The sequence below is a fragment of the Corvus brachyrhynchos genome, unplaced genomic scaffold (assembly GCF_000691975.1).
Source record: "Corvus brachyrhynchos isolate BGI_N302 unplaced genomic scaffold, ASM69197v1 scaffold97, whole genome shotgun sequence".
NCBI lineage: Eukaryota > Metazoa > Chordata > Aves > Passeriformes > Corvidae > Corvus > Corvus brachyrhynchos.
Window position 1 is genome coordinate 455,185 of NW_008239758.1, and position 23,446 is coordinate 478,630.

Genomic DNA, 23,446 nt, shown 5'->3' on the forward strand with positions numbered 1-23,446 from the left:
AAGTGTATTCTGAAGAATGTCAATAACACACAGAGTTGGACGTGACAGAAATCTTCCAAATGCAAAAATCAGTAAGGAGGGTCTGCAAAGATGCATCACAGGGCATCTCCATTTTTAATCTCTTCCTACAAGTAAAATACCTTTAAAAATATTATTGGATTATTTTAATAGGCTGGGTTTTGTGTAATCTACCCCATTTCTATTTGCTAGATGGCATTTACTTTTGTCTTGGTATTAGTTGGAATATATATTCTTGAGGCAATGTTTGTTCCCTCTGTTTTGGGTCAGTTGATGTTGGAGTGGTAGCACTAGCAATAAGGAGAAATATTTCAAGCAAAGTGCTTGACAGCTGTCTTGGAGCAAGAATTGTAGAATTGTAAAATTCAAGCATTTTTGTAGCAAGGAATATAAAATTTCTGTATGCCTCACTCTACCAGCATAGAAGAAAGCATGTTGGGAGGGCTTTTTTCAGATGAAATAGGTATTTATGGAAAGGAAGATCTTAACAGAAAAAAAACCAACTAATGTTACAGATGGTACTTATGCTGAAAGGTAAGTTTTCTGTTTTGACTACTTGTAAAGAAAAGGTTTTGTTGTCGACCACATGCTGTTTTTTAATAAAATCAATTCTGAAATAACTCCTCATTCACAGAGCACTGTTATGCTGTAAGAGTCATCTGAGTTACTAGGTCACAGCAGCACTGCAATATTGAGGATTTTTGATACTTCAGCTGTGACAGCAAACAGAAAGCACTGGAGCCTGATGATATGACAGGTCATGTGATGGCAGCAAATGCCTCGTCTTGAGACAGGAAAATATGCGTGACCTCTCCAGTAAAAATGCAGCATTCAGTACAAGCAGAACCCAGAGAACTGTGTGGGCAGCACTAACACCAAGAGACACAATTTGTAGTACTTGGTCCACAGGAAGAATAAGATGTTGTAACAGTCTCTAGCCAGTCGCATCTCGTGGTCTAGAGCTGCCCAGGAGAGTGAAATACTCCACTCTTGTCTGTTCCTGAGATTTGGTTGCCATGGTCACAGCTTTAGAGAGATAAAGACTTTCTTTTCCTGTGTTTTGTATGTATAGTAGGGGGTCATAGCGGTGGTGTTGCTGCCATGTAGACACCCCTATGTCTTCCTGTTCATCTGTCGTTATTTTGTGCTCCTCAATCAAAATCTTTTGGGCTTATTAGTATTTAAAATACTTCAGATTTGAGAGTGGATTTTATTGCTGTCCTCTTCCCTGTACTCTCATGTACAAGCTTTGTCTTTCCTTACTCTTTATTTTCCTTTAAAATCAGAGACAGCATATGCCCAACAAATAAGTTTCTGAACAATAACCACCCCACCCCAGTATTATTTTTAATAGACTGTTTGTGGTGATCAGAAAGTCTTTGTCATATGTATACACATTTCTAAATCCTTTCCCCTTATGCTCCCTGTTTGTTTCTCTGAAAGATGTATTCAGGCATCACAGGATACAGTTCTCTTCCTATATTTTGTCTCCCCCAACTATTTGCTCTGTAAATGAGTAATTTGGGCTCTTCAGAAGGGTAAAGTTAAGCATATAATATAAATACTTCGTAGTACTTTCATAATCACACATTTTCCTATGCACATTTTGCCATTTTATTGCAGCTCCAGCTGTACACAGAAACCTGTACATACAGATGTTCACATACAGGGAACAAAATTGGGCAGTATATGCATGACAAGATGGGGAGTTTTTAAGAAAATCTTCTGGAAGGTGCTAATTAAAAGGGATTTGAGATAGCTGTTATGAATGATATAGAAATGATTTAAAGATGTAACTGAAGTTTTGAAATTGATTTTATGGTGTCATAGTGTTCTGTTAGTAAGAAACGAAACTGATTGTCCAGGGTATTTGCTATTCCATGTTCCTGTCTATAAATGTGCTTTAAAAATAAAAATTAAAAAACCCCCAAACCTATTGTAACTTCCCTGTGTGAGAAGCCAAGTCCTGTTTCTTGCGTAGTGTGAACCCAGAAGAGATTTTTTCAGTTTAAAAGATGTTAATTTTCTCTTCTCCAAACTACTCCAAAAATGGTATGCTTGCAATGGCATCTCCTGACACAGTTGGAGTTCGCTAGTAGCAGAAATGTTCAGTAACCTAACAACCTGTTTGGTGGCTTCTCACATTGCATCTGGTAAGTCTATAATATCTAGAAGCATATCTGTCATCTATTTAAAATAAGATGTGTGTGTTAAATATGTAAAATATAAATTCATTTTCATGTACATTGAGAATACCTGTATATTCCATTCAGGCAGTTTCTTTGCAAGCTTAAGTTCTGCTGTCACATTTTCTGTATTTTTTACCACTTCTGGTATGTTTCTTTTTCTGTCAACTCAGATTTTTTTTTTCTTCAACCAGAAGTTGAAAAATTGGCTCTGAAGTTGCCAGAGAATAGCTCTGATATATGAAAAGTAACCCAAGTCTGTAGTATGGTAGCCTTAACTAAATTATATTCTATTATAAATCCAGTAGATTATCCCACAGAATGGTCTGACTCTGAGGCTGATGGTGAGGCACTCATATGCATCTGGAGCTAACAAGGTCTGTTTGCAAGTTCTGTCTAATACCAAAGACTATGCATAATCAGGTCTTTGAAATTTAGTACCGTTCCCCCAAAAGTCTTGGATTTATTAAAAATTTATTGTAATTTCTCCTTAAAAGGAACATGATACCTGTTAATTTCACAAGGATGTTATGGTAGTCTTTCTGAAGCACTTGAGGAATCTGGAAGTGAGTTGCACTGACAAAAGTGTTACAGAAAACAGGGTTGGATGTATGAATGTGTGCATACAAATATTCACTGTGTAGTGGGCTTGCCACAGAAGTTGGTAGAGAAAGCTTAGTCCCCCCTATTTAACAGTAGGAAGAGCAATGATTTCTTTGGTGAATTTTGTTCATATTTTGCTCTGAATAATCTAGATAGTTCTATGGGGAAACAAGGCATATTTATAGCTTGAAAGGCTGCTTTACATCTGTAAAAGAGGCCAAAATAACATTAGCTGAGTGTATAATTTCCAAACTTCTTCACTTTGCAAAAGCTATAGTATTTTTAAGAATGTTTGCTCATGTCCAGTGTGAACTGTATAATCATCCCTTGTAGGCATCTGTGAAACAGTGCTTTTGTGTTCTGGAAATACTGAAATGTGTCAGTGCTGGGAGCTTTGTAGACAGTCTAACTATGAAGACCTTTTGGGCAACTTATTTTCCTTTCAGTAACCATTCTGTTCTGTAATGGTCCCTTGCACTGGCTGCAAGTCCTGGGGAAGAATTAAGAAAATGGCACATTAAAAACAATTTTGAGGCTTAGCCTTATTTCTTTCAGTGTAATATTACAGTAATCTGAGGTGTTCAACTGATTTTTATAGGGGAAAAAGAATCAGTTGCCCTATTTTCTTCTGCTCTGAATTCAAAGACTTTGTCATGTGAGTAGTAGAGGTGATACTGCAGTGAACAGAAATGGATGAGTTTCAGAGAAATAATTTCAGATAAAGAGATTTTATACACACGTATACACACAAACACTTATTGTATGAGATCCCTCAATCCCAGTCCAATATTTTTAGCAGGTGTTACTGATAGAACTTCAATGTTACACATTTTTTTCTTGTAGCAGTGAAAGGGAAAATTCATGTTGTATTACTTGAGGGTAGAAAGAATTCAGACTTAGGGGGAAAAAATTTCATGTTATAGCTGATATTTAATACTTGAAAAATCCTTCAGATGTAGTTTACCTCTGATATTTATAGGAAACATGCTATTTCAGCAATTTCTTTTAATTCCTATAGGAAATGTGTAGTATATAATAGTAGCTCATTTCAAATACATTTAAGCTCAGTTTATATATCTTTAATGTTAGTTATATTTAAATAGTATTACTAAAATTATTACTAAATAAAATTTTTACTAAAATAATATAACTGGGTATAACAGCCAGGGAATTTAGATTCCAGAGAGCCACGCAAGTGAGGAAATAGTCTGAAACATAACATTCATATCCCTAATGACTAAGATACATCTATATCAGGTGTTTGCAAGGTACCTTTACATCTGACAATTTTTAGGAATGGAATGAAAAAAATTAAGCTTTCCCTTGCTATTTGTAATCCAGAACACTAGAGGACAGCACTAAAATATTACATAAATGTGTTGTTGTTTACACTGTTAATGATACAGATGCTCTGGGAGGGCTTTGTAAGGAGGAAACCAATTGCTATTTTGAACAGTTAGGGCAAGTGATATTTTTGTGAATATTCTTGGCTCCCTTTGAAAACTGCGTCTCACTCCACATGTATAAAATATCTGGAGTTTCTTGTGGTCTGAAACAAAGTTATTTGTTGCAGTGATTTCTTTAGCAATTAAGCTTTTTAAATTTAATTTAATTTTTTTGATAGCAGTAGTGTAGAATATATTTTTAATTGTAAAAATATAAAAATGTAAATAATGTAAAAAAAGTTATTTGCCTCATCTGTAAATATTTTCTGATTTATTTACTCACATGAAATGTACTATGTTAATACTATGACACCTGCACAAGATGTAATAGTATAGCTCCTTGAAAAAGTTACAACTCCTGTTGTGTTTCTCTAGGCACGTTGGAACGACATGAAACCGGTGAAACAGCACGAGCAATTCTTACTGCCATCGAAGATTCAGAATTCCTAGGGGCAGATGCTCTACTTCCTGTATCTCAAGAGTCAAAACAAAACAAGAATTCTGGATACAAACAGTCCAGTTTGTATAAGCATGGCATGGGCCCTTATCCTGCTCATACAGAAAAATCTTCAGATAAGGTAAGAGTGAAGAGTAGACTGTAACTCAAGAGCAGTGAGTTGTGATCCAAATTCTTTACCCTTTCACCTACTGATGTGTAAGTGGGATGGTAGCTTGGTTTTAAGTTTATAAAGGTTTCTTCTGGCTGGCTCAGTTTTTATGCCTTCAACCCCATTTCATGGACGAATGGGGAAAGCAGGCGGAGGGCCTTATGTAAGATCATCAGTAGATAATCTCAAAAGGATTTTCTCAGACTTATTACCTGTAGTTAGACCCTATTTCCTCGTGCCTCTAGCTTATGAGTGCACCTGTTAGTAGTACCCTCAGAACAAATGAATACACCTTACACCAATTCAAATGTGTATGTCTTGAGAACAAGCACACCATGATCCAATGCTATTGGTCTTTCACTGCTTTTCTAATGAGGCCACAGATTCCTCTTGTCATTCAGTGGTAGTTTTGGGCATGTGTTTTCTGTTAGCATCATCTCAGAATAGACTGCAAGTGCCTTGTTTTTACTAGTGTGATTAAATTTGGTACCTTATTGGTTAAAAAGAAGATGGTAATGCTCCTGGGAGGTACTGGGCTGCAAATAGGTATGACCATCTTCAGGAAAGATTTGGCCAGGGAGAGATTTGTATTTAGCTTTATCTAGAAATATTTTTCTACAGAGATCATTAAACCAAATAATTGTGACTGATGGAGATGATGTGCACTTTCTTTTTGTTTCTGATAAGTAATAGAAGGAAATAAGAAATAAGATGCTTAAAGTCGAGTTAATGTGCCATTAAAACTGAGAAAATGAGTACAGAGGCACCAAATCATGAGAAGTAACGTTGAAAATGTAATAGTCTCTCTCTTTTCATGTGACCTAGAGATATCTATACTTTTATCAGGTATTTGTAGGTATTTAAAAAGTCTGTATTTTCTATTTGTAAAACTGATTATTAAAACTGTCTAATTTAATATGATCTCAAATTCAATGAGATGGGTATTGCCTTTTTCATGTAGGAAAAAAAAAATGGTGCAAACCTGTTTTCTTACACCATGTTTGTTCATCAGGAGGTAATATATTCACTAAACTCTTCATCAGAGTGTATCTTAAGAGAAGGGCTCTCATGTTGTTTGTTCTTGCTTACCAGTTTTTAATTAATGGGGTTTGGGAATTCTGTTCTCTGCAATAAACAGAGGAAGTCATGTCTGCTGTTCCTCAACCCTCAATGTACGTAGAAGGTATTTTACCACAAGTATTGAGAATGAAAAATGCTTCCCCTCAACTAAAATGTGGAAACAGCCTTCAGAATGGTCTCTGGCCTTTTTTCTGGCTTTATTAATTATAGGAAATGAAGTACCAGGTATTTCAAAACTGTCTGATAAAATATAGCGTGATCCAAGTCCTCACTCTTGAATTTTATGGTATTTTCTTCATTGAATCTGCAAATTTACATATAACACTGAGTTTATAATGATTTTCGTTTAACTCTTAAAATTTTTCTTTGACCTTTTACTAACCTTAGTCTGAGTTCTAAAGTTATTTTTGATCCCATTTTCTGAAAAGTCTTATTAGAGCGTAATCCTGCTGAGCATGTTGTGGGGCAGATGGTGCACTAGTTGGCCATTGACACAGAATCTGATCTCCCTGTTAGTTTGTTAAATGGAATAGTTTCTTCTTGCCTTTTTAAATAGGAGCAAAAGAAAAAAGTTTTGATAGTTGTTTGGTGAGTAGTTTTAGGTATGTCTATTAAATTGAAAATTCCATGGATTTAACAAGGTGGGAGGAAGGAAAATGTGCTGGTTATGACATATGGGAAGAGAGTTTTTTGTAAACTTTCAAGTGCAGAATTTAACATGCTTTGGGAATTATCATGATCTTAAATTTGGAGAAATATCACAACAGGAAATGGTGGAATTGTAATGATTTGTAGTGCCTTTCTTCGATCTGATGTGCATCTTGCCTGCTCTGATTTCTCAAAATAATATTCTATTTTCTTGTTTAAATATTGTTCATGAATTATCTTGTTCAAATGCAAACTTACTAAGCATACTGTTGATGTCTCTTAAGACTTCTTCTGTTGAAATTTTTTTTTTAGTTTCACGTTCTTTGTCATTACAAACCTGTTAGGTTTGTCTAAATTCATAATAAATAAAGTTCTGTACTTGGGAAAGCGCTTTTCATTCATCAAACATATGTCATCCGGTGCATTCAGAGTTTCTTCCCAATTGCATCTGCTTTAGAGAGGATTCTGTGGATTGGTGTGGGAAATGCTGGAGGCTAAATGTATATAGTGTAGGTGAACCTGGGGAAAACACAGCAATGGAGGTCCCCTTAATGCTATTGCAGAAGCCCAGGGCTGGCTACTCAAAAGGAGTGTGGAACTGCAGCTTTTTTAGCACTGTTCTGTTATTGCTGAAATGAGGGCTTGTTTTTAAGTCTGCTGTTTTTCTTAAGTTTTGTGCAGGAAACTGTTCTTTAGGTTTTTCAAAAAGTGCACTCTTGACTCTTTTGCATCCCTGTGTTTTAGCATCTTGAGATATTCTGGAAGTTGAGATCCCATGTAGTTAGTGAGAGGATTGTGGGTATCAGACTTCAGCATTCCATACCCTATTAATTAAAGTATATAATTACTATGCACATGAAACTATCACAAAACTTTCGGATTATCAGAGGGTTTTAATATAGAATGATATTTCATTACCAATTTCCTTCTTTGGCAAATTGTGTATTAGAAATTTAACAACATACTGAATTGTTAATAACTTTTCTATCAAAAAACCCCACCATCATCAATTTTAGCATATATTAATGAACTCAATTTCAGAAGATTTATGTGACAGGAAAAATGAGTGGGTAGGTATTCTGTCCTGTAGGTATTGTGGGTGGTCCTTTTGTATGAGTGATCCACATGAAGATTACAAGTAAGATTAAGCATTTATTCTTACTATTATTACTTTTTTTTTACCATTCATATTATATTTAAGATGAAAGAACATTTTCAAAATAATGGTCTCTCTTTCCTCCATCCTAAGAAAGAGATAAATATCCTGACACAGTAGTCCAGCTTCAAAGGCTTTCTTTCAAAACGTTTGCCATCATGTAAATCACAGATACAAAAGCAGAATGTTTTGATTTCATGGTGTTTTGACCATTTTAATTCTTTTATTGTGCTGCACGTGCCGGTGGGAGTACCAATAACAGATGACTGTGACAAATGCAGTTAACACAAGATCCATATTAATGTTGTAAAATCCCCTTGATATGTTTAAACAGATTTTAATTATTTTTAATGTCAAAAGACCCAAAATATATAGCTTAATAGTTCTTCAAGAAAGCTTTACTTAATATGTGAATGTAAAACCCTCTCATAAAAATGAAACTTTTATATCGGCCTTAGTCATTGACATAGGGTATTCATCAAGTCAGCAATTTGTGTGGCAAAGTGCCATTTGAATAGTGTATTGTTAGAATACTTATGGTCCACTTGACAAGGGCTCTTGCTGTAAATAGTGCAATTTGACTCCAGCTGTTAAAGAGTGGCTTTGACAGCAGCCAAATAGAATGGAGATGCTTTACTGCACCGCAGAAAAATCAATATTGGGTTCTTGTTCATAGTAACCTGTTTTCTCTCTTTTTTTTTCAGATTTATACAAGACTATCTAGAGTTCATTTGCGAAAGTTTAAATATTATTTTGAAAGTGAGGCTGTTTTATCTTCAGATTAATGTTGGTGGTGAATGATGCTTGTGTTTAGTTAAAAAGAAAAAGACAGTGCTTTGTGGATTAGATAAAAATGTGATGATGCACCATTATTTCAACTCTGTTTATAGGGATGGATGTTAGGATGTGGTTGCATAAGTTGTGTAACTAATGACAAAAAAATGTTCTTTCCTTCCTCTTTGTGTTTGTTTTCTTTTTGCAGTGCCACTGTAGTATCCATGTCGATTTTCTAAGTATAGGGTTTTTTTAAAGCAGGTTTCTTTGTTGTTCTCCCTGCTACAACCCCCACAGATGTTGACAATCTGTAGTGCCATTGTAGATTTTCCTGAAGCATGGTCTTGCTAGTGCTGAACAGTTTTCCAGCAGTATTCAGTGACACAAGGTTGCTATGATACCTGGCCAGTAGCAATAGGTATTGAATCACTGGTCTTAATTACAATAGAATCCACACTAGACTGTGCTCATGGTGTTTATATGGAACTAGCTCTCATTATACCTTTAAGTCATAGTTCTATTTGAAAATTGGAGCTGTGTGAAAAACTGGTTTTAAAAATAAATTGAAATGTTTCAGTGCGTCATATGAAGATTTCATTGATGCACATAAAAAGCTGGATGTGTCTGGGAATTGTTTTCCTGATGTTCCAGAAATGGTTCATGTTGGAAAGTTTCCTACCTTTTCAGCTTCAGTCTTTTGGATATAAATCTGTGTTTTTCATGCACTAATATTTCTAGTGATTTCAATAACGTAATCAGAATGGTCTGGGTAAAAACACTGGAGGGAAGAGCAGCTTATAAAATCTGTGCAATAGCTGCTAAACCTTGAAATATTAAATTATACTACTGAAAATCTAGATCAGAAAAGGACATTTTTACTGTGTGTATATGACAAGGCAAAGATGGGGGAGAGAAATGGATACATTCATATGTGAACTTTTAAAAGTATATGTATTTTTGATATATTAACTCAGCAATTTCTTAAAATACCTTGTGTTAGGAGTTCTAAAAAACTTGATATTCACTTATATAGTAGCATGTATATTCTGCTCTGAACAAAAATACGTAAAGGCAAGAATGTCCAGAAGTTATAAATAATAAACGTATCTACTTCGTTGCTTCAAAGAATAAGTGAACCACAAATGAAGACAGTAGGGCAATAGCAGCTATTTGTTTTAGTATAGCAAAGGAAGCAATTTGAAAATAAAATTGTTATTGGAAGATTTGAAAATCACTGCTAGTTAAATCTTACTGATGGAAAAATTGACAGAAAAATAGAAATAATATACAAGCACAAATACCAAATAATACTTAGCAAATAGGTAATCAGGAGTGATACCATAAACAGTGGTGTCACAGACATGAATTCCTTTAATTTCTTTCCTTTTATAATATCTAGAGCCTTACTATGGTGAATTACGTATCTTGATGATTTTTCTGAAGTGGATTATTAGGCACAAAGCAAAATGAAAGCAGTAAAATATTTGTCATTAAAGTTGGTAACATCACATTGCTGCTGCAAGGGTATTTCTTTTTTTTGTTCTGGGACTAGTGTTCAGTAGCTATATTTAGTAGTTTATTAAGTAAGTGTAACAGGAAAATGAGTTAAGAAGAAAGGACTCAATATATACAGATTTTTTTTCTCTGTAATTCAGTTGCAAAGCCTTTTAGTACTACATTTCCTGTGAAATTTCACAATTAAGTATTTTATCAAGGGACCAAGATAGCAACATAACTACAGTGAAGTAATAACTTTGGAGTTATGAGATTAAATTTGTACCAGTTAAAAAGAATTATGATCCTGAGGGATATTGATAGCTTTGACCACATGCCATCTTTGATGGAAGTTACTGTAGTTTTTGAATTTCCCCACCAAGTCAAGAGTTTGTTGATTTGTGTTTTCTCCATTGACTGCCTCAAAGCAAAATTAAACCAAAAAGTTGCCATTGTGATATTGTGGCACATTTTAATCTTGCAGATGTGGATAGCAATTAACACAGGATGACAGAAATCTGACGTTAAGTCTTAACTAGTTATTTCAATGCTTTTGACACTGGTTCTTTTCTACTGTTACTGTAGTGAAGCTGACTGACTTACAACTTTTTTCCCTTCCTAGACAACTAATTGGAAAACATACAGTTTCTGTCTTATGGAAACGGTGTTCATGATATCGTATTTGCCACATAGGACTGTTTCTTTTAGGTCTAGGTGTGGAGCTGGGCACAATTTGAATTTTCCTATCTTGGATGTTATCTTTACTACTCTCTAGTCTGGAAGGTGTGACTTGTTCTGTAGATAAGCCTAATTGATCTTCCTTCTAAGTGTTCTACCTAATTCTAAAATAAATTACGTAATCTTTGTTATAACCTTTTATATTTTCATGTTGTTCAGTGGTGTTCTTTAAATTCTTCACAATTCATGATAGTCGTATGGTGGAATCTTTACCCTTCTGATAAGCATCTTTTCTGTTTTAAACATTAATTCCTTGGCCTCTTATAGTTAATTTAGTATTGTTTTAGTGAAGAAAAATTGTAACAAGAATTGAGTGAATTCAGTGTGAGACCTTTTCCTAGGTTTCCACCTCACACATCCATTAAAATAAAGAAAAAAGTAACTTTTTCAGAAGCACATCATCATCTTACATGCAACTTTAGAAATAGGAATTGCAGCAAACAAACGTTACCCTGCAAAAGAAAGACTTGCTATCTGCTAGCTTCCTTCTGATAGCTAATTGAAACTCTTGTCTTGGTTACACAGCAGAAATAAAATCCTACGTTAACCTATTCTTTGATTTCAAACAAAACAACAGCAGTGGTTATTTGTATATTAATTCTCAAATGTTAATTTGTTCTAGTGGTCAGATTTGGTTCTTGTAATACTTACAGGAAAGGATGACTCATCCAAGCAGACATCTGAGAATGTTTATTTCCAAATACTGTCCTTTAGGAAGCCTCTGCAGTAAGATTGAACAGCTTGGAAGGAAAGAACAGTTTGAAATCTGTGTGTGCAGAAACTTAGCTGCTCTCCTGATACATTCTAGAATGCTATAGGATCTGAAGAAAGTCCAGCTTGCCTATTCTTGAATTTTTAAGAATGCCACTTTCTAGAGCACAGAGAATTTTTGGTTTATTCTTTTTCTATAGTAGAAAGTCACTTGCTTGTGAATTGATCTACAACTTTTATGAAGATAAATTTTCTGGGTGGGACTCTTATAATTCAAGATGGGAAATGCACTGTCAGAACAGCCCAGAGAAAATACGTTGTTTCGTTTGAAGTCAGCACTCAGACATGTATTGCTAACTTAATTTCTATTTACATCAGTCCTTCTTAGGATAAAGCAATATTCTCAAGCTCCTGAAAGGTCCTGTTGGCAGTATCTCTGTGTTCAGCATTATGTCTCACAGGTATTTGGATGTTCATTCATCCGGTAAATTGTTCAGTATGATAATTCCTAAATCCTGAGCCAGCAATCTGTGGCTTTGGATTGCTGTGGCATTACTTGTCCAGTTGATGATCAAGGAAACTTTGGAGATGTTCCATCTTTTCTTCTAAAGTGCTGAGTGAGAATGAAAATTTTTCACTACCACCCATCTCTGAGCTGCAAATATTTCTAAAGATATGGTTAGGAAATTTACTTTTACATTCAAAATAAGTTAATATATTAAGATGTAGGCAGAGTCTTTGAATATCGAGTGTGTAAATAATACTTAATTTAAAAACCATCTTATTCCTTCCTTCTATCTACTTTTCATGGCACAGAGACTGTCCATATCAGAAATGGATCTTAGTTTGGGATGAGTGGATCTACAGTTCACTTTTATATTCTTTCTATGATAAAATTATTAGACAAGATTTTGTCAAAAGTATTGTGTTTAGAATTGCCTTTCATATAGTGTGCCCAGACAGGCATATGAATTCTAGAACAAAGCAGAAGTTGTCTGTAAAAAATAGTCTGTACATTTCTTCAAGTATTTTTCTGAAAAATAAAGTGTATACTTGTTTTCCTGGTGTTGAGAACCTATGAAGAATATTCAGTATATTAATTTTACTTGCCTGTTGTTCTTTGATATCTTTTAAAGATTTGTCTCCAGAATCACTTTTACATGTACACTGTAATTAAATCCAGTAGAAAACTCTGTCGAGTGTTTGTTATGGAGAGAGAGCATTAACTTTAAAACAGAATGTGCAAAACATTAAATTTTCATACCAGACCTCTACATTGAGCAATAGATGTGTTAGCAGTTCTTCCCGAACAATTGAAATGTTTGTGCCCAGTAGATCCATCTGGACAACAATCTGCCTGACAGTAGCCTTCCATATGTGATAAAAAGAGGGTTTATTCAGTTGCTTAGACTATTCATCACACAGCTTGAGCCTGAAGACTCCTTGGCTTAATTACTTACATTGTGCCACAGATGCATCCGGAGTGAGGCCGCAGTGGCTGTTCAAAGTGCCATGAAGATGGCAAAGCCTTCCACTGGGATTTAAAAAAAGAAAAAAGAAAGATGACAGTGTTGGGGGGAAAGAGGGTGACTCTGCTTGTGTTGCAATTAAGTTGATAGATAAAGACTGGTGCAAACTCAAAAAATATTGTAGCCTTTTCTTTATGGGCGGTGGATTCTTAGGAGGATCTGGCATCCTCAGTAATATGACCAGAGTTGTCAGGAATACCATAATAAAGGTCGTGCAAGGTAAGTTCCAAACAGCTTATTTATATTAGTTCATATGGGAGCATTCATCATGAATTGACAAATTTGTTTGGGACTGCATTGTCCAAGTGATGAAGCCTCAGGTCAAGCAAAAATTGCATGTGAAAGCAAACTGGGGCACTACTACCGACTCCAGGCTTTTTAAATATAGTCCTTTATATATGAGTACAGAGCTTTAAAAAGGGTAAATGAATAAGAAAAAAGTTCTGAATGCCTCCATCAAAGGGATCCTCTGTCCTATGACTAGGTGAAGTGTCTGGAGGTAAGGAAATATGAATGACCTTGGGATAGGGACACCATAACTGTGTGATACTCACCCTATGCACGAGGCCAGCATTGCTTTGTAGCCGGTAGGCCCAGCCTCTTTGTGCACTTTGGGGAGACCATGGATTCTCTTAGTGACAGAAACTCTTCACATGCTCCTTAAATTCGAAGCTCAGGACGTAGGCAGGGTTAGACAGGGGTGTGATGTGTGGACTGCTGATAGGAGCTAATATTGGATTAGGAAGTGCACGTGGTTTTTATGTGGAGATGAGAGTGTAGCCCATAATTTGCATCCTTTCTTCCTCGGCAGGTTCTTTTAGAGATGGTGTATGTTTAAGTGCTATTTCAATTGTATACTTGCTGCTTGTAACTATTTTTAAATAAGTGCATCTTTGCACGTATCCTGGATTGCTCATCCTTTCAACAGAGCAAGAAAATAAGATAGCTGTGTATTTGCAAAAAGGTTATGAGCTGAAGAAAGTAGGTTTGTTGATGGGATTTACCTGAAATAAGACATCATTCAATGCTTAGATTATTTTTAACTTATAAATACCTAAATAGGATTGAAAGACCATATTTCTATCTAATTATTAACACTTCTTCAGGCATGAACCTGAGAATTTGAAGTTTCTTTTTGGGAAGGCTTGGACCTTCATTTCAGATTTCTGTCTTACATTTCTTAAAGTCCTTGCTTTTTAAATTATTGCATCAAAATTCTAGTCATAAAATACATGAGTGTTCTGTACTCTCCAACTGCCTTAGTACTCTTCCACTGAATGGTGTTTGATCATGTGCTGTATGCTGTACTGTTGTGGGAAAAGGTTATACTAATTTTTCTTCTTGCTCGTCTTTTAATGATCCACGTAATTAAATTAGGCTTTCTAAATTTGGAAGTGACTTAATACTAATAGGTGTGTAAATTACATCAAATTTTTAGTTTTATATTTGGAAGGCAAATCCAAAAAATACAATTTCCTAGTAGATAAAGAGTTGTTCTGTTCATGGTGTAGGTTTAAGATGTGCTATTTGAAATCCGAGGTTTTTGTGGAACTTGCTAAGAATATTTTATGCTCATAAACCAGTTTGAAGCCCCAAACACAATTTCATTTATCTTTATATTCTAAGCTTTATAGAGTCTACAAAAGTGTCCATCTGTTCAGTCGAGATTGCTTCAAATAGTGAGTGGTCAGAGACTTAGCTGATAAAGGTCAAAGAAGCCTCTTGACCCCGTGATTCTTGCCAAAGCAATTGGAGCGTAGGGACTGATATACAGTTAGATACAGCTTGCTAACGTGAGCTCCACTTTAATTGGTAATGATAGCAAGAATACACAGTAAAGTCATTGCTGAAAGAAAACAAAAAGTATCCAATATAGTAATTTATTACCAGTCAGTGGGTTTCACACACTGGGTTGTTTTACCCCTGCAGTGGTCAGAGAAAGCAAAAAGGTACTCTAACACTTAACTGAAAATGGATGCCCTGCTGCTATCAGAGATGCATGGTGGTCAAACGATTGCCTGTGCCATTAGCTTGGTAATGTTTTCTCTATTGTAAACTCAGCTCCCCATGTTCTTCCTGTGCATCAGCTGCAGATTGAAGGCTTTCTCGTTTGTCTTCTATTTGTGCTGCCAATCATCAAGCTGCTGTTCACCAAGCACATTTCAAGGAGGCAATTTTTTTTACTCCTATCGACTACCATCTCTAGCAACTGAGGGCTCAGAGGATTTAGAAATAAATGTGATGCTTTAATTTACACTGTGCCAGCTATTTTGCGCATTGTTTATGTATTTGTTTTCTGTGACAATTCTATGAGACAATTATAGGTTTCCTATTTTACCAAAACTATGCATGAGATCCATGTTTTGGGGACACATTTGCAGGTACTTATGCTACTATTTTCATTAGAAAGGTTGAAGAGAAAATGTCTTTGCGAGTAAAGATAATTTTTAACCGAGTCAATAGTTAAAAATACACCAAAAATGCAAACCCAAACCCAACAAAAGCTAACGCAGATATTCCTTCCCACCATCAAGGATAAAACGTTATGTAGAATAAAATAGAGCTATTGTTGGCAGTATAAGTTACTGTATAAAACCCTTAGGTTTGGTAGCCATGCTTCAGTTAACAGTTCTTCAATCTCCACAAAGTATAACAGGAGGGTAAGAGTAGCTAAATAGCTTTTACAAGCAGTTGGGTGATGTAGTTTATTTTTGTGAGCCCAGAGCCAGACCAGTGATGAGGTGTGATTCTGAGATGTTATGACTTCTGAACTTCTGTTGACAATCCAGTGACTGGCCTGATCAAGACACAGAAAACTCTTAACTATCAATAAATTTTGTTTGACAAATTCTACTACCCTCCCCTTTCATTTCTGTAACAGGTTCTCCACTTTTTAGTTTTATAAAAAAAAATAGTTTATTGTCAATGTTAATGATTGCTACAGAGTTAATGAAGTGATTCACATGTGTAAATAGTCTTTAAAGTTTCTATTTTCTTTGTAGTGTAACAAAAAGTTAGACTACAGTAAAGACAAATGACAAAAAAAATTCTAATTTCATTGAAATAAGCACATTGATATTGCATTATCAAACATCATTGTGGTATTTCAGAAATTATATCAAACTTCCTAGAGACTATAACATGTGGTGGTTTTAACAATTCTATATTGGGTTTTGTTTAAAAAATCTTGTTGGAAAATACACAGTAGAAGTGGATATTCTTCACTGAGCAAACAGTAGGATGGTGGTATTTTACTGGTTAAGTTTGCTTTACTTTATTAATAGTATGTATATTTAATAATGAAACAATTACTCTTTAAAACTCCTTCAGATAAGACTTATTCTTTTATAATGTACCTCAGTAGGCTGTTGTATTGTATCTATATTAAAAAGCAATGGCCTAATTGCTGTCAAAATAGAAAAGTACATACCTTCAAAAAACCAAAGCAAATCAGAAATAGAAAATCCCTGACCTCAAGAAAAATAAAAGAGCAGTGTACCCTCTATGAATGAAAGAACCTTCCAGTCTCTTTGGCAATATTTCAGTTAAGCTCTACACATTCTCCTCCCCAGTCTCCCCCTGACTAATCTACCTAAAAATTCCCATTAAAGTAAGTTCTTCAATTTCTGTCTAATATTTTATTGAGCCTTTGCAGGTGGCAAGCAATGGATAAAGGAGGAGATTGAGCTTGTTCAGTGTTAATGGATCAAAATATGTTCTTTCAAAAGGGAAAGCTCAAAGGAACAGAATTAAATCCCATGAATATTGCATAATTTAAAAAACTTATTTAGAATCAACATATGAGCTATCATCAACAGGATAGCTCACACATGCTTCGTACAACATGATTCATTCTGCAGGCACTGGGAACTTTGGGACCAATTTTCTGTCACTTTTATCCTGTTATGTTAGGGGTAAATTGAGAGTGCAGTGGATAAAGAAGGCCAAAAGTCTGGAAGAAAAGTCACATTTAATACTTCAGTACCCTTTTGACATAGGAGTTGCTACTACTTGCGCTGTGAGAACTGAGCAACTTCTATTCAGTGGTATCAAAGTGGCATCTGAGTATATTTTGAGTCTTGTTTGCCTTCTAGAATTTCTACTTTGTGATTTTACCACTTTATTTCCTTTATGTAAAACGAATGTCAAGACCATTCTTGTCAAATCTGTTTTTAGTACAAAACCCACAATAGAATACTTCTGGTAAAGAAAGCAGGTATGTGGAGAAAGTACATACATATGAGGAGTTGCAACAGTATGGGAATCCCTGCCAGCTAATGGAAGTGTGTATTTTAAGTGGAATACCATTCCCAGAACAGGTTGGATCCCAGTGGAAAAGGCCTTTAGAGATGAGGAGGCAGCTAGGTAAAATAACACTTGAATTGTACTTCCCATGAAATTTTTATGTGATATGTCTGTCTTAAATCTGTTAAAGATAATGGCATGTATTGATGCAGTTGGGGGCCACAGAAAGCCCAGCCCCCTGCTGCCCCCTTCCCATACTCATTGGGAAATTTTTCCTTGGGTACTAAGGTAAGAATGAGTAAAGGGGGAAAAGGTGTAGAAGAACGGGGTTGTAACTTTTGGAGCAGTGATGAATTGCATGCCAGAAAACTGGAACAGGCTTCCTAGAGAGGTGTACAATGCCCCAAGCCTGTGAGTGTATAAGGGGCATTTGGACAATGTCTAGTTGGACTAAATGATCCTTGTAGGTCCCTTCCATCTGGAATAGTCTGTTCTAACTCTTGTCTGATCCTGGCTCAAACATCTTCAGTGGCAAACTGGAGAGGTGTTAGGGGATACCAGCCATGCATGGAAAACAGCTTTTCATTTCAAAGTCTCCCTGTGCTTTCCTGGATGTAGAAAGCTTGTTCTGCTGTGGGGCAGTGATGCACAAGAGGTTCACAAGTCTCAGGATATAATTTTAGTCTGTTGTCAGACTTTTTGTTTCTTTAAAGCTAGCAGTAGGTTGTCTGTTACTGTGCAGATACTGTAACAAAGAAATATCTATGGACAGATTCTTGATGGATGTTTCAGAGATGTTTATTTCCCCAGCTGCATGGCCGGGGCTCTGCCGAGGAGCTGCGGCAATCACGGACCCGAGGGTCCTTCCTGCGCAGGGAACACGCAGGAACACGCAAGGGAACACGGAACAACCGGTGGGGAACGAAGCTGCCCGGGGCAGGGAAACGCCGTGCATCCCCTCAGAGCCCCTCTCCCAGGGCTGCATGGCAGGGGCAACGGCCCCTGACAGTTGTCCACGTCAAAAATAGAATTTAGAACTAGAAATGGTTAAACTAGAAAAGAAAAGCTGAAATGTATGATGTAAATACCTGTTAATCTGCTTTTCAGTAGTCAACAAATGCTGTTTCCAGCTCTCTAGTTTGTAGTTAGTTCTATGTGTTTCCTTCCATTCCCTGTAATCTTCTGTTACTGGGAATAACTTGCACATATTTCCTAAATAGCATTTTATGTCTAAAGCTTTGGATGCCCACCTGCTTTCATTGAAATGAAATGTCTGTGGCAGAGAGCTAAGATAACTTGGCAGACACTTTTAGGATCAATGTCAATAAACTTTCATATTTTCAATAAACCATAAATGTTTATCGTGGCTTCACATGTAGTGGCATCACCAGATGTCTCAATGGATTGACATTGTCACTGTGTTTTCCTTTGTTTGGATGGTGATTTCACTAAAGGTTTCTAAATGGCAATCAACCAAATGTAAGTGTATAGAAAGAGAAAATGATAGGCCAAATAATAATAGCTTCAATTAATGTTAAAGCTAGCCTGTGAATTCCAGTGTTTGCATTCCATAGGGTTCTCCCTATCTATTAGGAAACAGCATAATTAAAGATTAAAATAATCCTAGTGTTTAACTACAATGTATTATTTTTTGAAAAATGAAAAAGGAAAGGTATAAGAAGAAAACATGAACAAGCAGTTACAATCTCTTACTTATGACTCCCTATGGAGATCTTTAAATGAGATTATGTGTTTAGAGTACATCCTCATCTGGTGGGAGCATCATTCCCTAAATAACAAAAAGCCAAATTGTATTACTGCCCAAAGCTAAATAGTCAAATGACAGAGTTTATACAGTTGATTTTTTTCCTTTGTGTTATATTAACAGTTTAAAAATAGCTAATTCTATAAAAATCATAATTTGTAATGTAAAAGGAGTTAGGTAAGGAGTGGTCATGAGAAAAATGAGGTAAACAACATTGCATTCCAGCAAGATCTTGTTGCTGCCCTGTTTATTAACACTTGATGGTTCATTTTGAGATTTAAATATTTTCAACAGAAAGTTCTTTGCATTAGTGGAGTGTTTCAAATTATCATAAGAAAATTAAAACTAACAATGATCTAGAAAATTCTGTATTGCTAGTGATACGGAAGCTGGTATAATTGTTTGCAAAAGTATTACTAAGATGAAAAGTTGCTTCTTGACATGTCTTTCTGCTTGTAAAGGTGAAATAGAGTGAGCATGGTGCTGAGAGCATAAGCTTGTGCAGGACAATAAAAACATACAAGTCATAAATGCTTAAAGAAAAGGGCAGAAGTGTCAACGAGGAGTTTATATTCCCTCACTTCTGGTGTTACCCTGAAGGTAAAAGATACTTCTTTAGCAGATGCAGCAGGATTATGATATAAGATGTTGTGTCACTGTGTGAACTCATCTGCTGATTTTCAAAAGTGCCCAGAGACATCCCTTCTACTGGAGTTTGTCACAGAATAGTGTCTACCCTATGCCAAGGACACTGGTAAAAGAAAAGATGTAGAATTTTCTTCTTAATGACAATTTACTGTTTAAATAATGAAACTGCATGGCTAAAATGGAGTAAATTTTTTTTGTGAACATGATTTTGGAGATTTCCCAATGTTCAGCTGACAGTTCATCATCATCAAGTTACTTCTACAGTTTAACATGTGAGTCTAAAGTTGTGAGCAGCTGTAGCTCTTCTCAAATCTTCTGGTTTCAAAAGCTGTGTTCTTTGGGCATTTATTAACCGTAATCAGCCATGTGTTTTTATATCAGCACAATTATCATGTCAGGATGTAGCACTGAAATGATGCTTTACAAATTACCATTACTGTGAAATTTGGGGAAAGTTGGGGAAGAAGTATGGAGAATTCTAGAAACATGCAGGTAGGAAACAGGATGGCACATGATAAAGTCAGATGTTCACAAACATTGTAGTAGCTCTGTAGCCTTTCCCTCTCAATTATTTTCAGCTAAGATAATTAATTGTATATGTGGTATTTATTTTGTATATGTATATTTATTACATATGTATATTTATTTACCTAGGTTCCTTATTGTTCTTGGTATGTGCCTAATCTCAGAATGAAGACACTTTTAGATAGCTTTGCATGTTTTGAAATGGCAAAAGGCATAGTCTTTATCCCATACAAATCCCATCTATCTATCTATCTATCTATCTCCCATATATCAAATTGCAATAAGGCATGCACACACTCAGGGTTTGCCAAAATTTTGCAATGTTGTAGGATTTGCTTCTCTAGCTTTATTTTGAAAAAAACAAAGGTTTTATTCTTTAAAATTTTCCCAAATTCCTTTTAGGTTGAAATGAGACTCAGCAGAGGAAATACCAGCCTAGAGTTTTTGCAAAGATGCATACAATCTACAGTATGGCTGTGTAATTGAAGATGTTAAGGAGCCTGTTTTATAGTATTTACACACGGATGTTTCTGTGTATCTTAAGCTATTTAGAAGGAAATCTTTTTTACATAAGCAAAACTGAATAAATATAATTAAATTGAACTTAACAGAGTTAATACATTTTGTCTATTCTATAGGCAATTCTTTGTTGATGTCTTTAAAGTTGCAGCATACTGTTAGATTTTTTTTGTTTGGACATTTAATATTTTTCTTTCAGTTAAGTGATACCAGCTGCATCCAACAGCCCTTTACTATTTTACCAGCTAAGACAAAATGGAACAATGCAAACTTTCATATTCTCTTATTTGACCTGGAAAAACTTGAAGAACTTCTGTCATCTCAACTCAATGGATTAAAATCATCGAAATCATTCCATAACCAATACACTCTAGAAAGAGCTAAAAGTACTACTGAGAAAAGGTCACTGACATTAAAAAAAAATAAAACTGCTGCCTTCGTACCTCAAGCAGATGGGCAGGCAGAGACTGTTTGTTCAGACCAAGTTCATAGGGATAATAATGCAGCCAGGCCTGCGGAAGAAAGTGGTGGCATGAAAAGACGGAAAAAAATGAAGAGTTCAAGAAAGATCAGAATGCAGCCATCAGGAGACATTGATGTGAGCGTCACCCCTGATACAGCTAAACTGCTTTTGTCATGTCTCCTACCATGGGGTGTAGATAAAGAAATAGACAATCTCTGTGTGAGACACTTGGATATCCTGAGGCTTCAGTGTCCTGTTTCTTTTGGACTTGTGTCAGATGAAAGCCACCTATCGCTAATGTTGCCAGGATGGAAGTGTACTGATTGTGGTGTGCTAGGACAACATGAAGTTTTCAACTTGTTTTCAAAAAGAGTCCTTGATTTATCAAAAAAATACCTTGCTGCAACTGAAGGACAATCTGCAAAGAAGGATGGACCTGAGAATAATGATTATGGAATAATGGATTTGGAAACAGTATTTTCCTTATTTAGCAGAATAGCTTTAATCAACAGGATAATTAACACACCTTCAGCAGTTACAGATGAAATTGAAAGGTAAGAACTTCTTCATTATGAGTCTTCTCTTCCTTTATAATGGTTAAAAAATGAAAAATAGAACAAACTTTTCTTTAATGTGTACTTTTTCAATTGAGCTTATATTTTTTCTCTAGAGCTTTGTGACAGATGTTCTTTGAAGAAAAGGAGATCAGGATAAAATTATCTTTACATTTCTGTTCAGCAGATGAAAACTGATGCAAGAATTTTTTTCATTAGAACTTGAATTATCCAGCTTCACACCCAGTTTTTCCAGAGATCACTCTTTTTCTTGCAGTTCAAACTAAGTAGAATAATGAGGTCTCTTTAGGCACATTGTGAGATGTGCGTTAAGGACATCTGTGCTGTTTAAACTTCCACTCCCTATAAGCAATATACTTCCTTTGCCATGGAACCCTTGGCTTCACAGATAAATAAAACATAAGAGACAAGAATAGTCTGTCCTAGTTGTACTGTCTGGAGTACAATGCCCCCAGTAATGATGGCAGCTACTGGGAGTGAATGCCTCATTGGCCCTTGTGTTGTGAGAATCATCCCAAATAGCATTTATGTTACTCAAAACAAATTTATTGACTAAATGCTTTTTCAGCATTAAAAGGAAAATAACATGCTCAACAGTATTTGACCAAGCCAAATAGAGCATGCTAATCAGGCAATGGATATTGTCCATGGATTTTTTTGTTGTTTGGCAAACGTAGGTTGGTCTGTATTTAGTTTTTTAGGGACAATTAACTTCAGTGTTGGTGATGCTGTGGCCCCAAGGCAAGAAGGGGGAACAGAAAATATTGATCTTGCTGCAAATATCTGCATCTCCCACAAAGCTCTAGGCACTCAGCATCTCTCAAGACATGTGCACCATCCCACAGGCCAAATGCACGTCTCAGTTACTTTTGCTGTTAATCGTGTTGCCTATTGGTCCATATTCAACACAAGCTCTTTCATGAAAGCTTGTTTCAGGATTCCGGCTTGAACATGAATTCCTTTCCATGCAAAAAAGTACTTTATGTTTGCATTGTGTATTCCAGCACTCTTTTTGAAAGACTTTGTGTAATTGAAATTAATCAGGGTACCAGAATCAAACATTTTTCCCAGACATGCACATCCTGGCTTTGGAACATACATCCTGTAAAATTATAAATATTAAAGTTGCTGCAAGGAAAAAAATGTCTTTTTTTTTTTTTTTTCCCCCCAAAACAATGCTATATCATTTTAAGTTTTCTCTAGGATACATAAAGGCATAAACCCTATATAACACCTTTAGCAAATGTTATTTTGGTGAGTTTTCCTTCTAAAAGTACAGTAGCAGCCAAACCTCTTTGGACAGTTGCTTTAGCCAAAACTACAGTATGCTCAAGGGAAAAGAAAGCTACATATTGAATTCTAATCCACCACAGTATTTGCAGAAGTAGTTAGTAGCACAGCTCTCACAGCTTGCAAGGGTTCTGGTGTTTGTCTATGTTGATTTTTTGCAACTTGATGCAGCCTGTGAAAATAAAGGAACCTGCAGCAAAATATGTCGGATCATAAAAGTGGGACAGAAACAGGAAGAATCTGGGAAGAAAAGATCTTCAAAGAATTTTTCTGCTGCTTTTTGACATTTGTGTGTCTAACTTAAAGCTCTCAAGCTGCAAGCTTTCAGAGTTGTTTGGTATTGTAAAGTCTTTTGAAATATTATGACTCACTGTTTATTGTAGTGAATTTGAAAGGCAAATATGTTATTTTTAAATGACACATAAA

At 35.6% G+C, this 23,446-nt stretch overlaps 1 protein-coding gene across 4 annotated transcripts in view; it reads left to right on the forward strand.

Annotated features, from left to right (window-relative positions):
- WDR72 (WD repeat domain 72) overlaps positions 1 to 23,446 on the forward strand; it is a 94,601-nt gene that overhangs the window by 22,874 nt on the left and 48,281 nt on the right. For all 4 annotated transcript variants that reach the window (XM_008639999.2, XM_017742721.1, XM_017742723.1 and 1 more), the window contains exons 13-14: positions 4,628 to 4,830; positions 20,892 to 21,709. In XM_008639999.2, the coding sequence (XP_008638221.1) occupies positions 4,628 to 4,830; positions 20,892 to 21,709 (1,021 nt within the window). The remainder of the gene's footprint in view (positions 1 to 4,627; positions 4,831 to 20,891; positions 21,710 to 23,446) is intronic.